The 22835-nt window shown below is 33.8% G+C and overlaps 1 protein-coding gene across 1 annotated transcript in view; it reads right to left on the bottom strand.

Moving 5' to 3' along the window:
* LOC140444124 (pikachurin-like) overlaps positions 1–22835 on the bottom strand; it is a 379011-nt gene that overhangs the window by 56711 nt on the left and 299465 nt on the right. The window contains exon 5 of the mRNA XM_072535797.1: positions 4471–4805. Coding sequence (XP_072391898.1) covers positions 4471–4805 — 335 coding nt within the window. The remainder of the gene's footprint in view (positions 1–4470; positions 4806–22835) is intronic.

Below are 22835 nucleotides of genomic sequence, written 5' to 3'. Positions count from 1 at the left end.
AATTTTTAATTGGCATAATGTCGGAGATACTGAATTGGCGGAAAAAGGTTAAAATTAATTAGTGGAAGTAAGGATTGTCACACGTATTGCGATTTGGCTAAATTAACAATTTCTTCATGTAGCCCAGTGCATCGAAGTCCTCGAAATAGTCATTAACACCAGCGATTACTACAGAATTAAAACCAAAACTGAAGAAAGAGGTAAATTATTAATCACTAATCACACATTCGTTATCATCTTCATTAGCTGTACAACCCCTCCGTCAACTGAAGTGAACTGAACTGAACCTTCATCGGACTGGTCAAGGTCTATTTTTACTCCAGATCACAATTTTTGGCTGTTACTTTATAGATCTTAATTTTTATTCGGCAGTCTTTCATTTATCTGTAGTTTATATATTGTATTGGTAAAACATTATGCCTACAAGAACATTTAACGGTTACATTCTTCAATTTTATAGGCTGGGATCTCTGGCCCGCCTTTTATGCCATATAAAATGAATTCTAATAAAGTTGTAATAATGTGGAATTCCCATAGATTTTACGGATTAGTATCGACTATGAGTGTATTACCGTTTTATGTAAGGGTTTTACATGTTTAAATGGGGAATTCATCGAGCTGCGATAAAATTTAACGAAATAATATAAATATATTGAGTTCCAGTGTCAGTTGGTTTCTTGTCGTATTTGTGAATAGTGCATAAAATTCTGAACATGAGTTACGTTTCATTTATATCTAGCCGAAAGCAACTGAGTGAAGATGAACTTTTACGTTTACTTGAAAGTGATGATGACCTATTGAAATGATTTGGGCCTTAGATGACGTTGGAGTGGATATAATACATCAAATTTATCAAAGAGTGTGGGAGACAGGTAAATGGCCTGAGGACTGGACACAATCACTATATATTCCCATACATAAAAAGGGAGCGAAAGATTTATGTAGCAACTATCGCACAATTGCTCTAATTGCGCATTGCAGTAAGATACTCTTACACATAATTCTCGAGAGGATAAAGCCCTTTTTACTACCTAACATTACGGAGGAACAAGCAGGTTTCGTCCCCGGACGTGGTACTAGAGAACAAATTTTAAACGTACGGCAGATTGTAGAAAAATCCAGAGAATTCAACATCACAACATATTTGTGCTTCATAGATTATAGTAAAGCTTTCGATTTGGTCAACTGGGGTAAAATGTGACAGGTTTTGTCTGAAATGGGAGTCCCCAATCATCTGATACTGCTAATTAAAAGCCTGTACAATAACAATTATACCAGAGTTAGATGCCGTGAGACAAGGCTGCATACTAGGCCCAATTCTATTTAACATCTATGGTGAATGGATAATGCGGAAAGCTACTGAGGACTGGAACGGTGGCATCACCATTGTCGAGAAGAAGATTTGCAACTTGAGATATGCAGATGATACTACTATCCTCGCTGGTTCTGAAGCTGAATTGATTCACCTGCTACAACGGATAGAAGACGTAAGCTTAACGATGGGCCTTAAAATAAACAGAGATAAAACGAGAATCATGATAATTGACAGAGCTAACAACAATAAAAATCATCTGGTCATGATAAACAATATCGCTGTTGTAGATAAATTTGTGTATCTGGGCTCATTAATAACCAACAAAGGAGGCTGTACTGAAGAAATAAAGCGGCGGTCAGCAATCGCGAAAAGCGCTATGGCAAAATTAACAAAAATTTGGAAAAGCCATGAAATAACTACCGATACAAAAATGAGACTAGTAAGAAGTCTAGTTTTTCCAGTTTTTACTTATGCATCGGAATGCTGGACCCTTACTGAGAAAGACAAAAGAACATAGATGTATTTGAGATGTAGTACTGGAGACGAATGCTAAGAATACCATGGGTGGCCCAAAGAACAAATGAATCCATACTGGACCAGCTAAACATAAAGAAAAGACTAAGAACACAAATATCAGTACAAATAATAAGCTATTTTGGACATGTGCTTCGAAGAAATGGTCTTGAAAAACTTACCATCCAGGGAAAAGTAGAGGGCAAAAGAAATAGAGGTAGATCTCCCACACGATACACGGACTATATTGTTGCTACCATTGGCGCTCCATTGTCAGAATGTGCTTGAATGGCAGAAGATAGAAAAACGTGGAGGAACATTAAAAAATTTAGCTAATAGCTTCATGATATTACGATACCTGCATCAGGTTAACGACTAAGAAGAAGAAAGTGATGATCCAGAGCTTGATATCAATGAGGATACAGCAAGTGATTTAGAAGATGAAGACAATATAACAGAGGTATAACAAGAAAATAACCTTATTATTGATCACAGCAGAGAGCAAAATTAGTCAACAGATACTGACTCCGAAGACTTACCGGTATATGTATCTAAAGATGGAACTGAGTGGTCAAGGTTGCCAGAAAAACACAAAAGTGAAATGCGCAAAGGCCAATATTCGTAGACATGCTCTAGGATAAATTACAGTGATGATATATTAAGTATCAAAAACGCTTTTCTTTTGTTTTTTTAGACAAAATTCTAAACATAATTATCATGGAAACCAATCGGAAGGCTCAAGCGTATTACGATAAATGGAATAGTGAAAACCCAAATAAAACTAAAGTGTATGTCTGCGTTGACTCTGTAGAGATTCAAGCCTATATTGGAGTATTGCTCATACTTAGAGCTTTTCATGGATCGAAAGAGGCGATCGTTATGTTTTGTTGTGACGATATTGCTTCCTGCCGTCCCATAATACCAGCTGCTATGTCTAGAAATAGGTTCAAACAAATAACTTCATTTATAAGTTTTGACAATGTTGAAACCAGACAAGAACGAAAACGAGTAGACAAACTGGCCTCAATAAGAGATGTATGTGATATTTTTATTTCTAAATGTAAGAAATCACTTAATCCAGGTGACCATCTGTGGGTAAATAAGCAGCTTGTGCCTTTTAGAGGTAAAGCACCATTCCGAGTTTATACGAAGAGCAAACCTGACAAGTACGGATTAAAGATATGGGTCCTTGTGGACTGCACTACTTCTTTTATTGTAAACATGCAAATTTATTTTGGTAAGTTTGTAAATTGCCAATAAGAAAACAAGCAATTTTTTAAATCTTTTTTTTTTAGGAAAACAAGGCGGAAAAAGCTCGAGGCCAAAGAGTTGTCATAGACTTGATAGATCATTTGGAAGGAGGGTTTGGAAGAATAACAACTGACAATTTTTTACGAGTTTACAACTTGTGGATAAGTTATGGGAGAAGAATATAAATTTATGTGAAACTCTTCGAAAAAATAAAACGTTTAGGGAGCTTCTACCAGCATCATATAAAAAAGATTATTCAAGTAGGTTTGCTTTTAAAAAACATCGAAGATTAGTCTCTTATGTTCCAAAACCAAGAACTGCAGTCGTCTTACTTTTAACTGAGCATGTTGACGACAAAGTGGATGGTGAAGAACACTCCTATAAACCTGAAATTATTCATTACAACAAAACGAAAGGAGCCATCGATACAATCGATAAGTTAGCCAAAGAATATACGGTACAAAGAAAAACAAACCGTTGGTCGATGGCTATATTTATTTTCTCATCTTATTGATGTCGCAGGTATTAATTCCTATAAATTGTGGCTACTAAAATATCCTGATTGGAAAAGCACAATATGAGTAAGCGTAAAATGTATATTTTGGCACTGGGCAAGGAACTTATAAAGGAGTATGTTTTCAGACGTTATAACAATAAGCACATCGAAAAGAATACAAAGCGCCATATGGCAGATGTATTCCCAGAACTTTTGAATATTACTGAGCCCAGAGTAGAACAAACAAAAAGTACAAGGGACGGTGCCATGTGTATTGTAGAGGCAAAGACAGAAAAACTAGTAAAATATGTGTAACAATTTTGTATGTCTAGAACACGCAAAATCAGATATAGTTTGTGTCTATTGTACAAATAGTATGTAGTTGTTATTTAGTCTGTTAGCGTCAGCAGTAGAATGTATTTTGTAGTAATGTGTATGCTTTAGTCTAATAAATGTTCAATACTATAAAAATAATGTCTTACTGGTACAGTTTTTTCGTATAAGCATAGTTCACCAATTTAAGAATGGGGTCTGTTCAGACCCTGGCCCGTCTTTTGTGTAATATTTTGATCCCCGTCCGATGAAGGTTAATAATAAAATATTATTAATTATAAAATAATAATTTTTAGATATCAATAACTTAGACAGTTATTGCATTATCACTTCCCTTGACGCAAAAGAATTAATTTCACGTTTAGAGATTTCCACTGAGACGGTCTGATTACCAAATAGAATGACTGTACTTGTTATAAGTAAAAAAAATTAATTTAGAAATCAATTGAAATAAAATAAAGTGTATTAATCTTTAAATAGGAACGCAACTTCGTCCTTTTAATAAACAGACTCTAGAAAGAAATTGGGGCATTTTGTATAATGACGCAAATATTATACATACCAATTCCATAACCCTTAGTAGCTTCTCCTTGAGGTTCTAGCGCAAATTTATACGTATGATCATTTACTTCTAGATGTCTTATACAACCCCTCATTCCCCTGGAAACAGGCAGTTTTTCCGTCAATCCTGTAGTGTTTCCTGGTCCGCCAATAAACAGCGGTTCTCTGAAAGTGATTCTGGAAAACAGTCCTTTACTGCGACCTTGGACGTGTTTTCCACCGTTGAGTTGAAGCCAAGCGTCCCATCGATGTCTGTAGAGTGTGATATGATTCCATTGGTTTAGGAGAACTGTTTCTTCGGAACGCACGACGCCTACGCCTGAACCGCAGTCAAATCTGAAAGTTGAAGTAAATAAATTAACCAACATAAGTAAAAGAGGTAGTATTTATAGGAAAAATGTAATGCTTTATTTCTAGCTTTTATTAATAGATCGATAATACACTCGCGATCATAAAATCCGGGTCACCTTGAAATTCACCGATATTTCATTTTTAACGAGCTTTATCGTAAATAATAATAACACAAATACAAACTAATGCATGTTTCTGAGAATTGTTGCGGTTTCCTTTGTAACAAAGAATTCAAATAGTGCCGATTTCGCGGTCAAGTGCACACTTCCCAAAATGAACGCTACCTGTAACTCCGCTTGTTTTAAATGTCTCGTTTGTACTTCGACTTTCTGTTCAAATGCAACGGACAAACGTTAATTATTGCCACCATTAGTGTTTATTAATGCCATTATTAGTATTTATTTTTTGACAAAAATGCCTTTGACTGTTGTTGAAACGGCACAAATTGTTGCACTTGTGGAAGACGGTCACACTCAACGGCAAGTCGCAAGAACTGTTGGCGCAAGCCTTTCTACGGTTCAACGAGTGCTTCAAAGCTTTTAGAAGACGAGTTTGCTAACCAGACGACCTGGCTCTGGACGAAGAAGAACGACCAAGGCACTAGATGACCGTTTCCTTGTGTTTCAGGCTTTACGAAACCGGACCTCAACTGCGGTTATGCATCAAAATCGTCTAGAGGAAGTACGAAATCGCAATTTTAGTGTTGCAACAGTCAGAAGAAGACTTCGTTCCTCTTGACTATCTTCTCGGGTAATGGCTAGAGGACCGCCACTTCGCCGGGTGCCTCGAGTTGCACTACTAGCTTTTGCTCGACAATACGCGCATTGGGGAATTACCTATTGTAGCAAAGTGTTATTCTCAGATGAATCCCGTTTCTGCCTAACTGGATCCAATGGACGTATAAGAGTTTGGAGAAGAACCAGTGAACGATTTTCACAAGCTTGCATTGCTCCAAGAATGCCATTTGGTGGAGGCTCGGTCATGGCTTGGGGAGGTATATCTTCCGACTTCCACACAGAATTACCCTTCATCGAAAATGGGTCCCTAACTGCACGAAGGTACATTACGGAGATTCCGGAAGAACATGTTATGCCCAACATGGCAGGGCTTGGAGAAAACGCCGTTTTTATGCAAGACAACGTGCGACCGCACGTTGCCAGGATCACTATGTAATACTTGGACGAAGTTGGAATTACGAGGGTACCTGGCCAGCTAGGTCTCTGGACCTGAATCCCATCGAACATCTTTGGAAAGATTGGAAAAAACGTATTCAAACCCATACACCTCCTCCTAACAACGCACAGGAGCTTAAGGATCTGTTACTGAGAGAGTGGAATAACATACCACAACATGTAATCCGGAGAAAAATTGAGAGTATGCCCCGTCGTCTGCAAGAGGTTATTAGAGCAAGGGGAGGCGATACACGATATTGGTCATTGAAATTTCTGTATTTTCTGTTTTTTTCAATAAAAACAATAAAAAACCATTTTTTTTCTTTCAAAACAAACATTGATGACAAATAAAAATGACATTAGCCAAAAAAAAAGGTTATTACAGCACCAGAAGCAAAAATATTTAAGAAACTTGAAATTTTCAAGATGACCCGGATTTTACGATGGCGAGTGTATTATTTCCTTTACTCTGTTCATCACAAAATGTACCCAGAAAGTCACCATCTGTAAAAGTGGAAAGTAAAACATTAGGGGAATTTAGGCAAATAATCTGTTTGTGTTAAAAATTATAAATCACAAATCAACAAAAATAAGCAATACTAAATCACTCTACGATAAATGATATAAAAGAAAGATAAATACATATGTGGCAGGAGACAAGGGATGCGAAAAGTATTATCGACTACATTGGTTACACATAAGAAACGGAAGGACTAATAAAAAATATGCCTATATATACACGTTATACGCTCCCGAAGAAGCTGAACCTGTTTTCACTTGAAGATCCCTTTTGTGTGGGGATCATCCCAATCTTCTTCTTCTTCTTCAGCCTTCATTCATCCATTGTTGGACATAGGCCTCCTCCAATTGTTTCCACGCTTCCCTATCTTTTGCAATTCTCATCCATTGCTTTCCAGCTACAGCTGTTATATCGTCTGTCCATCTCTTTTTGGGTCTTCCCACGCTTCTTTTTGTTTCTCGAGGTCTCCAGAATGTCACTTTATGAGACCATCTGTTGGTGTCTTGTCTTGATACATGTGCTACCCATTGCCATCTCAATGTCGCTATTTTTTCCATGATGTCGGTTACTTTAGTTCTTCGACGTATTTCGGTGTTAGGAATTTTGTCTCTGAGGCTTATATTTAACATGGCCCTCTCCATGGCCCGTTGAGTTACTCTTAATTGTTCTGCCATTTTTCTTGTTATTGCCATAGTTTCCAATCCCAATCTGGGGTAAACATAAATATGGAGGAAAGAGATGGCGATAAAGAATCCAGTGAACGAATTAGTTTGGATGATTTAAAAGATATTTATGAAAGGAAGAAAAATACCGAAGGAATGCGAAGCTCTGTTCCTACACTATAAAGGTATAGAGCTTTCTACCTGCCATCTGGTGCATTTTATTGTATAAGATAGATAGATAGACAGGAAATATATCTGATGTTTGTAAATCTGAGGGAGCCTTTAATTCGATACCAAGAGGGACTAGTTGAAACTGCCGGAAATAACTACAAAACCAACACAAATATTACAAATGGTCAAGCGTATTTATGGAACTGTACTAGATAGAATAAAAATAAAAGAAAAATCTCATACCTAAAAGGAATAATTTAGAGGATTATTCTGAGTACTCTGCTCTTTATTAGAGTTTTATAGAGAATTTAAAAGGGCGCGAAGAAAAAAATTTCCAACTTGTGTAGGATACAGAAATCTAAAACTCAAAATAATAGCAGCACTTATATATGACAAGGATAACTCGTCGATAGCAGATACTGCAAATAACGTACAAAATCGTGTACATATACAATACATGAAATAAAGAAATCGAAGTACAAATTACGACAAGAAAAATTAAAGTAACGATAGTAAATAAAAAAATAACAGAAAAATATGAAAATCTACTAATGCGACTACTCAACTGTGGAAAGTGATATTATTTAAATATATAGGAATAATATTAAAAAGGAAAAAATGAATATGCTGAGATAGCAAATAGAACAAAAAAGGCGAACAACTTAATAAAATTATGTTTATATTTTATTAACAATGTTAATAAAATTAAAGACCAAGAAAGAACCAAATACGTCGATTTAGATGGAAAAGACATAAAACTACTAAAAGACTTGCACTGGACCCAACCCAAGAGTCAGGATCGAATGCTCTACGTCCGCAGAAGTAGAAATTAGGAGAGAAGTTAGACAAGGATGTGATTTGTCCCATCTGCTATTTAATCTCTATTTCGTGTTTCTTTATGTCGTATTTAAAGGCATGTCATTTAAAGATCGAGAATAGAACAGGCTAGAAAATCTTATGAAAAAATCAAAAGACTGCTATGTGATTCTCTAATAAAACTAGAAATTATATTACGTTTGTTAAAATGGTAGGTCTGGTTGACTCTTTTTTATGCAGTTGAAACGTGGACACTTAAAATCAACTGTCAATTAATTGGAGGCCTTTAAAATGTGGATCTACCGGAGAATCCTCAAGATTTTATGGATACCGCATATCTTAAACAAGGAAGTACTGCAGAGTATAGGAAAGGAACGAAAAGTTTTCAACACAGTGAAAATTAAAACATAATACCTAGGCCACATACTGAGAAATAATAAGTATGAATATGCTGAACTAATAGTAAAAGCAAAGGTCAAGGGAAAGAGAGTGAAAAGATTCTCATAGCTAAGAAACAACCGACAATGGACAGGGCTAAATTTCGACAGGTAATAAGAAGAGCTAAAGACAGAGATAAGTTTGCAATTTAAGAAACCAACGCTTATTAAAATAATAACCGATTCCCTAAGCTGACTTCACACTATTAAACGTTTATATACCAATATTCTAATTGCCTTACATATCAAATCAGAAATAGAGATTCTAAATAGTAATAAGATCACTGTTGACTTCATGTGTGTTCCATCACATTCAGGTATACAAGGAAATGAAGAAGAAGATGAACTAGCACGCTGAGCAATTTTCAGCCAGGACTCCATTCTTATTAATGATGTTTCTTCAGATGACTTCAAGTCAGAAATAAAATATAAAGTGTTGAGTGCGTGGCAAAATAGGTGGAGTGCATCACAAAATAAACTCAAGGAAATCAAACAATTAGTGAAACCGTGGCTCCAACCCACAGCGAATAGACACGTCCAAGTGAGAATAACACGTTTGCGACTAGGACACAGTAAATTAACACGCAAACATCACTTTACGCGAACTGTGCCGCCAATGTGTGAAAATTGTCAGGTAACACCCTCCGTCAACCATATACTAACTCAGTGCAAAACATATGAAGCAGCAAGAAAGAAGCACACTATCACAAATAATATAAAGGAAGCCTTAGGAAAAAAGATGAACATTAAAAACACAATAAGTTATCTTAAAGACACAGGACTGTATCAATTATTGTAATTTTTTCTAACTTTACCTGTATTATATTTTTTAGGTCGCTAATAACCCTGGTGGTTAAAGCGTAAATAAATAAAAAAAAAACGCCTATTGAGGAGAGGACACTTTAAAAAGAAATAAAGCTAAAAAAATATCAGGAATAACCTTTTGATGGAATTATAAATACAACAATATAAGCTGACTTAACAAGTATTCCAAATAGGTACCAAAAAAGGAAAAACTGGTTTACTGGAAAAAAAAATGGTTTACAAATTAAGAAAACGCATTATATATAACATAAGGTTTCATTAGCTAAACGAAAAAGAAAAATTGACAAAATGAATCTCATAATTGTAACAAAGAAAAATATTAGTAATTGTAAAAGTTAGTAAAATCTAAAAGTTAATAATTGTAAACAGTTCTAAAATTGTAAAATCTGAAAGTGGTAGTTTATTAATACAAAGATTTACATCTGTGTTTTAAATTTTGTAGAAAACTATAATAAAATCACGATTCCAACATTTTACCTCTCATTAGACATGCAAAGGTATTTAAAAATTTAAATAAATAGGGCAGCTTAGTGTGTTTTAATTTTTCCGGCTGTTAATAATGGAAGACAGAAGAAACGCTAAAGATAATAAGAATTACTGCAACAACATAAATAACGAAATAAAAAGGGCTATTAAAATAGCAAAAGAAAATTGGTTTAGCTCGAAGTGTACAGAGATAGAGTCATTACAACAAAAACATGATTCATTTAACCTCCATAAAAAGATTAAAGAAGCGGCAGGCTTATATAAACGCAAGAACACTGGATTCCTGACAGATAATCAGGGAAACATAGTACTGGAAATAGAGCATAAAAGGGATATTTGGATTAAATACGTGGAAAAAACTTTTAAAGATATACGAAGTAACACTGGTATTACAACAAACACCATTCATTTACAGTCGAAGAAGTAAAATATGTCATCAAAAGCACCAAAGATGGTAAAGCAGTAGGCCCTGATAATTTTCACTCAGAATTCTTAAAACTTATGGACTATGATGGCATAAAATGGTTGACAAATATATTTAACAATATATATGAAACAGTCATAATTCCCCAAAAATGGTTAGTGTCAACTTTTATAAATCTTCCAAAAAAACCCAATGCGAGAAAGTGCGAAGACTATAAAATTATAAGCCTTATCTTATGAGCCATTTACTTAAAACATTTCTAAAGGTCATTCACAAAAGAATATATACAAAATGTGAGGAACAACTAACAAGAACACAATTCGGGTTGTACAGATGCTATTTCAGAGATGCAGGGATGTGAATTGTGACATATACGTATGCTTTATAGATTACCAGAAGGCATTTGACAGAGTAAAACATGACAAATTAATGACTCTAATGCAAGAAATTGGAATTGACAACAAAGATCTTAGAATTATCAGAAACATTTACTACAATCAAACGGCCAAAATCAAAATAGAAGACCAGTTAACTGATAAAATTGCAATAGAACGTGGAGTACGACAGGGCTGTATTTTGTCTCCATTGTTGTTCAATATTTATTCTGAATGGGTATTTAAGGAAGCTTTAGACGGTTGTGCGAAAGGAATACTAATAAACGGTGAATGGTTGAATAACATTAGATATGCAGATGACACTATAGTTTTTGCCGATAATCTGAATGACTTACAAATATTAAGAAATCGCATAACAGAAGTCAGCAACAGATACGGACTAGCTCTTAACATAAAGAAAACCGAATTTATGACAATTACTAAAAAACCAATACTAAACGCTCAACTTACAATCAACCAACAGAATATCAAAAGAGTCGAGAAATATACATATCTAGGCACCAACTTAAATAGCCAATGGGACCACTCAACAGTAATTAAACAGCAAATAATAAAAGCAAAAGCAGCATTCGTCAGAATGAGAACCATTTTCAACAGTCGAGACATATCATTAAAAACAAAATGCCGTCTATTGGTATCATCTTACGTATATCCTGGGTTGACAGAGTTACTAATGTGGAGGTCCTGCGTAGAATGGGGAAATAATGTGAAATTCTCATGACCGTCAAAACTAAAAAGTTGGAATATCTAGGACATGTAATGAGAAATCAAGAACGTTACGGCCTTCTCCAGCTGATTCTCCAAGGGAAGGTAAATGGCAAGAGAGGACCGGGAAGAAGACTCATTTCCTGGCTTCAAAATTTAAGAAAGTGGTATAACACGACTACCACTGAACTGTTCCGCGCTGCAATAAACAAATTAAAGATAGCCGTGAGGATCGCCAACATCCGGAACGGATAGGCACTTTACGAAGAAGAAGAAGGCTGTTAATAGCTTACAAGGGTGTCTCCTCTACCTATGATGGCAATTACATAAAAATGGTGATGACAGGCTACTATTAAACAAATTTCGAGTACGGAGACTGACAGCACATTGTGTTATTGAGCTATAAACGTCTCTACATAAATCCAAAAGTTTTTTAAACCCGGGAACTCTCTAAAGAGTGCGTATCTAAAATCTCCTCCCAACATATTGTCTAAATTATAAAACTAAAATTAATAAATTTCTGGACAATAACTAAAGCACTTGTTGATAGTTTTATGATCTTTTAATCATGTAATTATTAAATATTGCGAACAGAAAACTTTTACTAAAATTATTTTGGGTAAAACCATATTTATGATATAGTACATCATTTTAACGCTCATTTCAAGTTGGTTTTAACGAGAATTCAAAACTATCAAATTTATTCTAGAGACCTCAAAATATCTAAGACGCGTGTTATTTAATTAAGAAAACTTTTTTAATAACGAATAAGCTTAGTTATACAGTGTTAAAATTGAATCTAGAGATTATGTATTAAAATGAATATTTACAATTTTTTTATAAGTGTCCACATAATTTTTAAAGACCTACATACTGCATTTTTAATGTCACCATATCCTCTCGTTCCATTTCGCATCATAATGCAAATGACATCGTAGCACATTTTTCGGGATTGAGCTTTTAAATTGTGGGCGATGTGGAAACTGTGCCAAGACTAGAGATCCCTGTTCATGTATTCTGATGCTAGCCCTGAAAACTCCAGGCTAAAGGAAAAATAAATTCGACTGGCGTGCGACAATGGGTGTATATTACAATTAGTTGTCGATTTGCCAATATGGCAAACTTTATTTAAATATAGCAGATTTTAATAATTGTGAGCCCTTTCATACTTTTTATATTACTGCTGCAATGTTGAAAGAATCGTTATGTGGAATTTTTTCGAATGACTGTGGCCTTGGGAAAATCAAAGTATTTTTTAAAATTATTACAATAAACTTAATTAAATGTTACACAATACAATACAGGCGAGCTGTGTCACGCCGCCAAGAACAGAATTCTAGTAATGAGATAGTCGCCTACGCACGTTGGTGTATGGCATGTTAAGAAGAAGTGTTTTTTCGGATGTGGTGCCCAAGAGGAGAAACTTTTTAAGCGAAGCTATACTGGCGAAGTATTAATTTTTTTTTCAAGGTAAAATGCTGAGGCGAGACTCACGAAACTGGCGCCACGATATGGCGTCGTCACCTGTAGCGCCATAGAATAGCGGTTCTTAAAATCTATTCACTACACTCAATCAATTCTCCTCAGCGCCTCATAGTCTCATAATACATATTTTACAATTTCTAGTTTCTTATCACAGAGTCTGTAGTTAAGGTATCCATTGCAAATGCCCATTTTATTAAAGAATTCTCTTACTGGTGCATGCCCGGTCAACATTCCTGTCACTGTTCTCAGTGTGTTCCTGCCCATGTGAAGTAGTCCCTCTGTTCTTTTTCTACATGGTACACCAATGAAGATTTTTCCATGTGTTTATTTTGTGATTCTCTCCCAATATCGGTCATGACTCTCTTTCATCTAGTCCTCTATAGCCCTACAAACTACAGCCTTTGATATTCCCAGAGTTACAGCTGGTTCATTTGATTTGTTCGATCCTCTTTTTGCAAGTTTATCTGCTTTTTTGTTGCCTTCGAGGTCCCGATGTTTGATAAAAAGACAAGCTGAATCTTATTCTGGTGTTCTAGTTTATTTAGTTCTTTGATGTGATCCCACACCACTCTAGATGTCATTTTCTGATACGGCACTGCCTTCAATGCCTCAGAAAATATATAAATCTGCTCTTTTTCAAGAGCTCTCTCATTACTTGCGTCTGCACATTGCGGTATCATATAAATATGCTCTTAAAAAACGGTGCAGTTCCTTCCCTAAGCAAAGCTTTCGCTATTTCTTGAAATAATGGAGTATATTCTTGCCCCCACACTCTATTTAGGATCCATCTATATACAAGATCTTACCCTGTTGGTTATATAATGTGTATCTTACCACTTTATGTTAGATTTGTTCTTTATAAAAGGTATTCATACCATACATGTTTTATTATTCCTGGAATTTCATAAGTTTTCCTTTTCTTGTCTTTTTCAGAGTCTTCACTCTTCAATCTTAAATTTTTGTCATCAGTATGTTATCTGTACTTGATAGTACAAGTTCTATTGTTTCTATTTTTTTGTCATATATTTATTTGTCTTTATTTTTATAGAAAATGCACATATAGCACTATAGATTACTTCTATTATCACCCTTCAACGATTGCTACCAATAGTGAAGAGATTGATCATTGTTATCTCTTTGATTACATGAGATTACTGTAATATACTCGTCAACTTAAAATTAATAGATATCCCATATGTATTTGTTGTAGTTAATATCTGCTTAAACACATTGTCTATGTTTAAATAATGTTTATATTCAAGGATACATAAAAAATACAAGTAGAGCGTTAGCGCATCCCGAAACAAGCAGTATATTAGCTTTACATCCTGAATAAACCTATCCAACACCTGTTAATACATCGATGAATAATAACTACGACACCTTTTAAAACGTTATAAGACATGTTGCACTATGTGCCATCAATCTTCGTCGTAGATTTATCGATGATATAGAACGATTTTAATGTATTTTTGTATTATGACGGACCATCGCATCGTTTGGCTGAATGATATATCTCCAATGGACAATAAAATATAAAAGACGAGAGGTAGCAATAGCAAAACGGATATTAGGCGAGTAAAAAATATATAAACGAATATAGAACTGTCATGTTGTACACTGTGACACAATATACAAAGTAATAAATAATAGGAGAGAGATGATATTAATTAAAAATATTAAAGAATAATAATAATAATTTTTAAATATATAACATAGAATTTTAACTCTCTTTTCTTCGTTTTCACTTCTTTTGTATTTTTTGTTATTTTAAACATTTTATTATAGTTATATATCCGATGACAACGTAAACGAAATAAGAATATAACACTATGAATATATAAACGTAAAAAAATTGTACCAAAAAAAGCACAGAAGAGCTGTACATAAGATGAGTGGGAAAATAATGGTATATTGGAAAAAAGAGACGTCCTATTTACTTTAGTTATCATGTAAACAAACATACGGCTGTGATAGGATTTATTGTTAGAACCACTCAAATACTATTATAGCTGTAATAAACTTCAAGGTCCTCAACCATCGAATATTCAAAATGTTTCGTACCTCCGCAAATATTTCTTTTTAAGTATTTTAATAATTATTTTTTCTTAATAACCCTTAACATAACTAATTAACCTTGTTATTTAGCTAGTTTCAAATACTTTCTAAGTTATTTACCACATTTTATTTTAACATTCAAAATTTGACCACTTTGCATTAATTATTTTAACGTGGAAATAGTAACGGGTGTTTTTTTAGAGGTATAGAAATAGAAGTTGACAACACGTTTTTAAGGGGCGGCCATTTTGACAGCTGTCAGGTGATTATTATTTACTTTAGTTTGACATTTCAATATGAATAGACTGACGCCTGAACAACGCTTTCAAATTGTGCAAATTTATTTTGAAAATCAAAGTTCTGTTCGGAATACGTATCGCGCACTACGTCCATTTTATGGTATACATAATCGCCCATCAGAGCAATTAATTCGATCAACTGTGGAACGTTTTCGCACCACGTTCACTCTTAATGATAATACGCATCCACAGAGACGTCGTACAGTGCGTACAGAAGATGTTGTTGCTGCTGTTGAGCGTAGTATAGAGGGAGACCCGAATCAGTCTATACGCCATCGTGCACAGCAGTTAGATATGTGTCCATCCACTTTATGGAAGATTTTGCGAAAAGATCTTGGTTTGCGTGCTTACCAAATTCAACTCGTGCAGGAATTGAAGCCACACGATCACCTAGCAAGGCGTAGATTCGGTGAATAGGCCCAAAACGAAATTGCCGTTGATCCCGACTTTCATAAGCGAATTTTGTTTAGCGACGAAGCTCACTTTTGGTTAAATGGCTACGTCAACAAACAAAACTGCCGTATTTCGAGTGAAGATAATCCTCAAGTGTATGTTGAAAAACCACTATATCCAGAAGAATTGACTGTTTGGTGTGCTTTGTGGGCTGGTGGAATCATTGGTCCGTACTTCTTCGAAAACAATGCTGGCCAGAACGTTACAGTCAATGGTGACCGCTATATAGCCATGATTACTGACTTTTTTATTCCTGAATTGAACAACCATAATGTGCAGGAGCTGTGGTTTCAGCAAGACGGCGCAACATGTCACACAGCTCGTGTCACAATGGATTTATTGAGGGAAACGTTTGGTAACCGCATAATCTCGCGTTTAGGACCCGCGAATTGGCCTCCAAGGTCGTGCGATTTAACACTGTTAGACTATTTTCTGTGGGGTTATGTGAAGTCGCTAGTCTATGCCAATTAGCCTGAAACGATTGGCGAACTGGAGGACAACATTCGCCACGTTATTGCCGGTATACAGCGACAAAATATTGGAAAAAGTGATCGAAAATTGGACCTCCACATTAGATTAGATTAGATTAGATTAAGAGAGGTGGCCTTTCGGCCTATTCCACTGCGACCTTTTCAGATCTATTGTGGTCCTCTAGTCCTAGATAACATTCTCTAGCCTGACCCTTTTTATAAAGTCTAGTAGCTTCGAGACTGTACCTTCCATGTAGCTATTTGCCGGTGGATTTTCTTCTCCTAATGCAAAGAACCGCACATTTGCCAGACTGTCACACTGACATAAAATGTGCTCTGCTGTTTCTTCTTCGAGGTGACAGAATCTGCACAGGTCATCATCTGATAATCCCATCAGCTTCAAGTGCCTATTCAGCTTACAGTGCCCTGTTAGAAGACCTACTATGACCTTGACTGTTTTCCTGTCTTTGCTTATTAGGTCTGCCGTAAATTTTGGCGAATGTTCTGTAATGAACTGTTTGGACCTCCACATTAGACTACGTCAGAGCCAGCCATGACGATCATATGCCAGAAATCATATTTAAAATATAATGTCAAAAAAATATCTTTCAAATAAAATTAATTTCCTGTTCATATAAAAAATAATCTTTGTTTTATTCCACTTTAAAGTTCTATACCTCTAAAAAAAACACCCGTTATTTCTAGGTTTTCACTGATGATGGTCCGACAAAATCGAAAAAGTTTTGATAAATTTTGAATCCTTTAGTATAATTTTAAATTTTAATAAATATATACCAGTATAAGTAGTTTTTACTTTATTGTAAGTTTGTTTAAACCACGTTATACAGGCAACCACTGGGATTTTACCTTTCAATTTTTTTTAATAAATGATCCGAGTAAACATTGAACAATGTTAGGGACAAAATGCAATCTTTTGCATTTTATCCCCCAAGAAACTCAGTCGGTGTATCATCTGCACCGTAAGTTTCACTAATTTTAGCATTTCTTATGACGTGTTCTACCTCTAATTATCATTTCTGTCATCGTCAAGCAACTCTAATATGTACAGTTGCCATTATTTTTTTATTTCGTTCTTATTACCTATGATTTTGGTTATTTCAGTAACAATGGTTATTTTCAATGAGTAGAGAGTGAACTCGATTTTTAAATATGTTGCTTAGTACTTTTACCTTTTTGTGCATATTAAATAAGTCGTGCCTAGATATCACTTCCTCCATCTTATTTCCGTTTCCGAGCACCATTCTCTGATACATTTTTTTGGCTATATTGGTTTCTCTTTTAATTATCCGTTTAGATCTCCATATTCTATTTCATCCGATTTAACAAGTCAACGTTGTTCTATCAATTTCAAGATATATTCTGTCTGTATTAATTTTTCTTTATAACTAAATTCCCTCTATAATCATTTTTTGTGCAGATTTTTTTGACTTGGTTTTTAAATTCATCCCATAGTTCCTCAGGATCTTTTAGTTGTCCTTCGATGTTCTTTATTCTATTGTTAAATTTTTATATATTGTTTTCTTTTACGTTTACATCGTCCAAGTTAAGTACTTTGGTTTTGAGTCGCTGAATTTCTTTGTAACCTTAGTTTAATATCGACCACAAGGGGTTGGTGATCAGATCCAATATCTGCTCCTGGAAATTAAGTAACTTTTTTTCATAAAATTTATTTCAAGTATATAATCTATTTAATTCCTTTTTACAAGTTTTTTTTGCTGACCATCTCAACTACAACTTCTGACCAACTCGCTGATTTCTAATTGATCTACTTTTTTTCTTTTTAAATTTTTGACTTGCGTTGTCAAGTTTTCCAGCCACTAATAGACTTTTGACATTACATGTACGAATCCTCAAATTTTTCTTCTTACTGCGCCGCCTCCTTTCAAAGATTGGCGATCCAAATGGCAATTGTAGCTTTGGAAACTGCTGCACGAAAGATTTCTGTGGATGAGCGGTCAAAACATCTCCTCAGGTCCTTCAGCCACGAGTTTTGGCGTCTTCCAACTGATCTTTTGCCCCGAACTTTACCTTCCAATATGATTTGAAGTAATATCTGTCACCTCTCAACACATAACCCAAGTATTATATTTTTCTGTCTTTAATTGTGCTTAGTAGTTCTTTTTGTTTACTTAGGCGCCACAGGGTTGTAAAGCCAAAATGATGATGATGACCTGTTCTATTATTTGTCTCTTGGCGTAGATATGTACGTTTGTTGGTATCTTTGAAAATACTAGTATTTTAGTTTTGGAACCATTTAGATGTAAACCGCTATGATGAACTACCGTATTTATTATATTTTGTAGTTCTGTATTCAGTAGTTTTGTATTCTCAAATAAGACTTTATTATTTTTACGATTTCTTCACGAGGTTTTCTCATATTTAAGACCTGAGAGGCCTCGTGGTGTAAATATCTCTCCCGGCGGCCTCTCCCGCCGAATCTTGGCCCTCACTTTACATGATTAGTAACGTCTTGCAATTAAAATGTCAATTTCATGGTGATTTTCTTGGGCGCAAAATTAAGTATATGAGTCTTTAGTGCAGGCGTTCCCCTTTGTCAACTGCATTATCATGTTGTTGGCCATTTATTTATTTATCCGCCTTTGGGTCAGATTTCTAGAACCCAGGACAAAAGACTGCCCTGGCACTTACTCATTGATATCGCTAAGGCCATCTAATTAGGAAAAAAAAACAATTCTCTCGAAAAAATTACCCAAAAAAAATATTCTCTCAGTATAAACGTTTACTCATTTATACTAAGATTTAAAAAATACCTAACATTTAGAAAACAAAATATGAAGTACGATATACCGTGTTTTCCAACATTTAATTAATGACTTCGAAAACTTTTAAATAAATTCGTGAAATTTTACGCCGGTTTATATTAAGGCTTCATGTTACTGGCGTACAGCAAGCAACATATCAAAATTGATTTTCTGTAACAAGTTTTATGGCTGAGGCTACAGGGACTACGCTTTGGAGAATCATATTGTATGCTCTATATCCTTTCAATCACAGTTTATATCCACCTGTTACTCGGGAACAACGATTCGATTTGACGTATAGACGTATAAGAGATATTAGAACATATTTGCATCAATCTTTATTGCGTTTGGCATTAATAATGTGTCATTCAACAAATTATTTGCGAGTTTACTAAAGGACAAGTCACGATATATGCAGAGGAGGCTTTTTCCTTGGTAGTGAAATTTATCCTTATATTATATTAACTAGATTATACTGTTGGAAGTGCATCTTATGATCTTTTTGGTTCTCTATAAATTAATGTTTTTTACTTAAGTTTTTTTCATATATTTTTTATATACATGTACCATTACCACATGTCTTTTGTTGTGCTAAGTTGAGTTAATTTATAAACTGTATTCAGTTCCAATTAATTGTCTATACAACATAATATTATAATGTCCATTATCATAAGCTTCTTTACACATTTAACATCTTTGACTGCTACATATCTTTTTAAGGTAACACACTTATAATAACTTTTCCATGGATGTTTGGTTTTTTATATTGATCTTTTTAGATGAACTGATGATGGAGCGAAACTTCTTCAATAAATAGATGAAGTGGCCACCTTCTTTGTCTTTTATTTCTCCACTTTGACCGAAAAACCCACCACTCTTCGAGTGTTCCTTAATTTATATATATATATATATATATATATATATATATATATGTATATATATATATATATATATATATATATATATATATATATATATATATAGAAAAGAAAAGAAATTTAATCTTTGCAGATTAGTTAAATAGTAAACTCTTAAATATTGGGGAAATCTGCAAGAAAGACTCTAATGTGTATCAATTGTTTCAAATCAATAAGATGCAATAATACATGAACAATATAATATAATTAAATAAAGAAAATCAAAATAATATTTCCCTTTACTGGGATTTAAATTCATTCGTTTTTTACCAATGAACCTTAACGACATAAAGATTCATACGAACTAATGAAGTTGTCAGCGCTTGCGTTCTGGCTAAAACAGAACCTCACTTTTAACTATCTAAAAATCAAAAATTTAGTTATTGCCGACAATTCAAAGAATTACCTCCTTTTAAATGTAGTTACATTGGGTTTTTCGATTAACCTTGGGTAAGCCTTTACGTGTCAAGTTCAAAGCTACCATACATTTCAAACCTTAAAAAAAAACTTTTTTTGCACATAGTAACAAAAAACACCACTATGTTACTAGCAAAGTTTTTTAATATTCTAACTCTACAATTCTAAGTTACGGTAAGATCAATAATGTTTTAATAGATAATATATGGTAGCTAATTATAATTTATTCTCTTTCAGCCCTGAAGAAGCCAAATTAATTCTCTTTGGCGAAAACGTTCGGCGAAACAATTGATACACATTAGAGTCTTTCTTGCAGATTTCCCCAATATTTAAGAGTTTACTATATATATATATATATATATATATATATATATATATATATATATATATATATCTATATATATATATATATATATATATATATATATATATGTATATATATATATATATTTGTCGCGCGTATTTTAATTGGAATATATAATCTTCTGTATGTATGTTATTTGTTTATTCTGTTTACTTACTGTAAATATTTATGGAGCTTTTGCTTTTATTTTTCTATGGTAATATACAGACACAATGCGAATGGGAAACACCAGAGAGTTCTAGATTGAACATAGATAATTCTCCTGCCTTTCTGATAGCACCAATTGTTACATAGAGGTCATCGCATGTTCAGAAAGCAATAACGAATAACTCAAAAAATTTAAATTTTATCGCAAAGAAAAAATGTAACTTAAAGGTAGATTTTGGTTGTCCACGTATTCTCTTCTTGTATTAAAATTTCAAGAAAATCGATGTATGTTAATGGAATTCGGAGTTAAAAACCTTACACTGTATTATAAATGTTTTACTAAAACCTAAAAGAATACAGTCTAGAAACAAAAAAAACTTATGTCTTTATCTATAGGACAGTAAAAGAAGCTGCTGCAATTGCTTCATTTATATTAGAGCCAGAAAGCTTAGGAATACTTTATGTGACAGCATTTGAATTTTGCTAAAATTGGAAAAAAAACATAAAGTGGTTTTCGAAATTAGTTATGTTTATTTATAGAAATTTACGTAAATATGCATATTCAATCCTACTATTGCATTTTATAATATGTTTCATAACTTCAGAAGGAGATATTTAGTAAAAGTTAAAATTCTTGATTGTTAATAAAAATATTGTAAGAATTGAGCAAATATTACAAATTTTCGTCAATTATTTATAATACTCCACACATTATCACTCAATATATGCAGTAATTGTGAAAATAAAGCATTATTTCGGATTGCGCGCATGTAACAAATTCCAATTAGGTATTCGTGGAAGGCACATAATACCTACATGAATATCAGAATTGTATATATTTTACATAACCTACTTTACAATTATGCCACATATTAGCTGAAATACCGTGTCATCATACAGAGCTACAAATCTAGATTTTATGTTAAATAAAATTTGATTAGTGGTAAATTATTATTTCAACTGAACAAATTGTTAATTTACAGTAATGTTATTTACAAAAAGAAAAAATAAATGTGTAGTATAACGTAGACGATGTTTTATAGCAGAATGAGTACAGGAGAAATACGAATGATATCGTTCATATCAAATCAATTTAATATTGTGCTGAAGCTATTTTCATGTGGTATTTCAATATTACTTACTACCTTAAACACGTTAAACGCCACAATGCATAGTATAAAAATCGAGTAGGAGTAATCAGGTGCATTCAGTGCAGTAAATTCTATTCCATTACGTGCTTTTGCAAGCTTCATGCATATAATCAATAGAGATTTGTACACAAATGTGTTATTTTTTTATTTATTTGTTAATTTGAAACACGTTTTGCTAATTTTAAAGAACATTTACTGACATTTAAAAAATAAACACTTGTTTACGTTATATATAAATACAATTAATCTACCGCTTAATATGTTGTTTTATTGCTAGACTATAAAAAGTTTTGTCCAGGCCACAGAAAAACCTATTTTATATAAATAATGAATATCGTGAAGCACAGTTGTATCACGCAACCTAAAATATACTAAAGCATGAGATGCATTCAGTATATGAGATTCACATTTGCTTCCCGTGACAGTTAACGTGTTAATAAGAATTTACCTCAATATCATCTGCAAACCTCAGGTGGCTAAGTTTTTCTTCGTTTCTGTTTATGCCTTTTCCAGTAAGTTTTGCCCTTTTCATATATGTAATTTCCAAAAGCGTAGTGAACAGTTTCGGTGATATGTTGTCCCCTGAGATACTCCACGTTGTATCTGGAATTTCTGAGTTTGACAATCACCCACTCTAGTCTACATGTATTTAATTAGATTTATATATAAATATATATATATATATATATATATATATATATATATATATATATATATATGATCCATGAAAATTGGATCATAAACAAGAAAAACAGCAGTAAGATAATAGCAACAGAGATGGAATGCCTGCGAAGATGCTGCAGAGTAACAAGAATGGATAGGAGAAGTAATGACGAAATAAAGCAAAGAACATCAATA

Source organism: Diabrotica undecimpunctata, chromosome 6 (assembly GCF_040954645.1).
Source record: "Diabrotica undecimpunctata isolate CICGRU chromosome 6, icDiaUnde3, whole genome shotgun sequence".
Lineage (NCBI taxonomy): Eukaryota > Metazoa > Arthropoda > Insecta > Coleoptera > Chrysomelidae > Diabrotica > Diabrotica undecimpunctata.
This window is presented reverse-complemented; position numbering and strand designations above follow the sequence as displayed.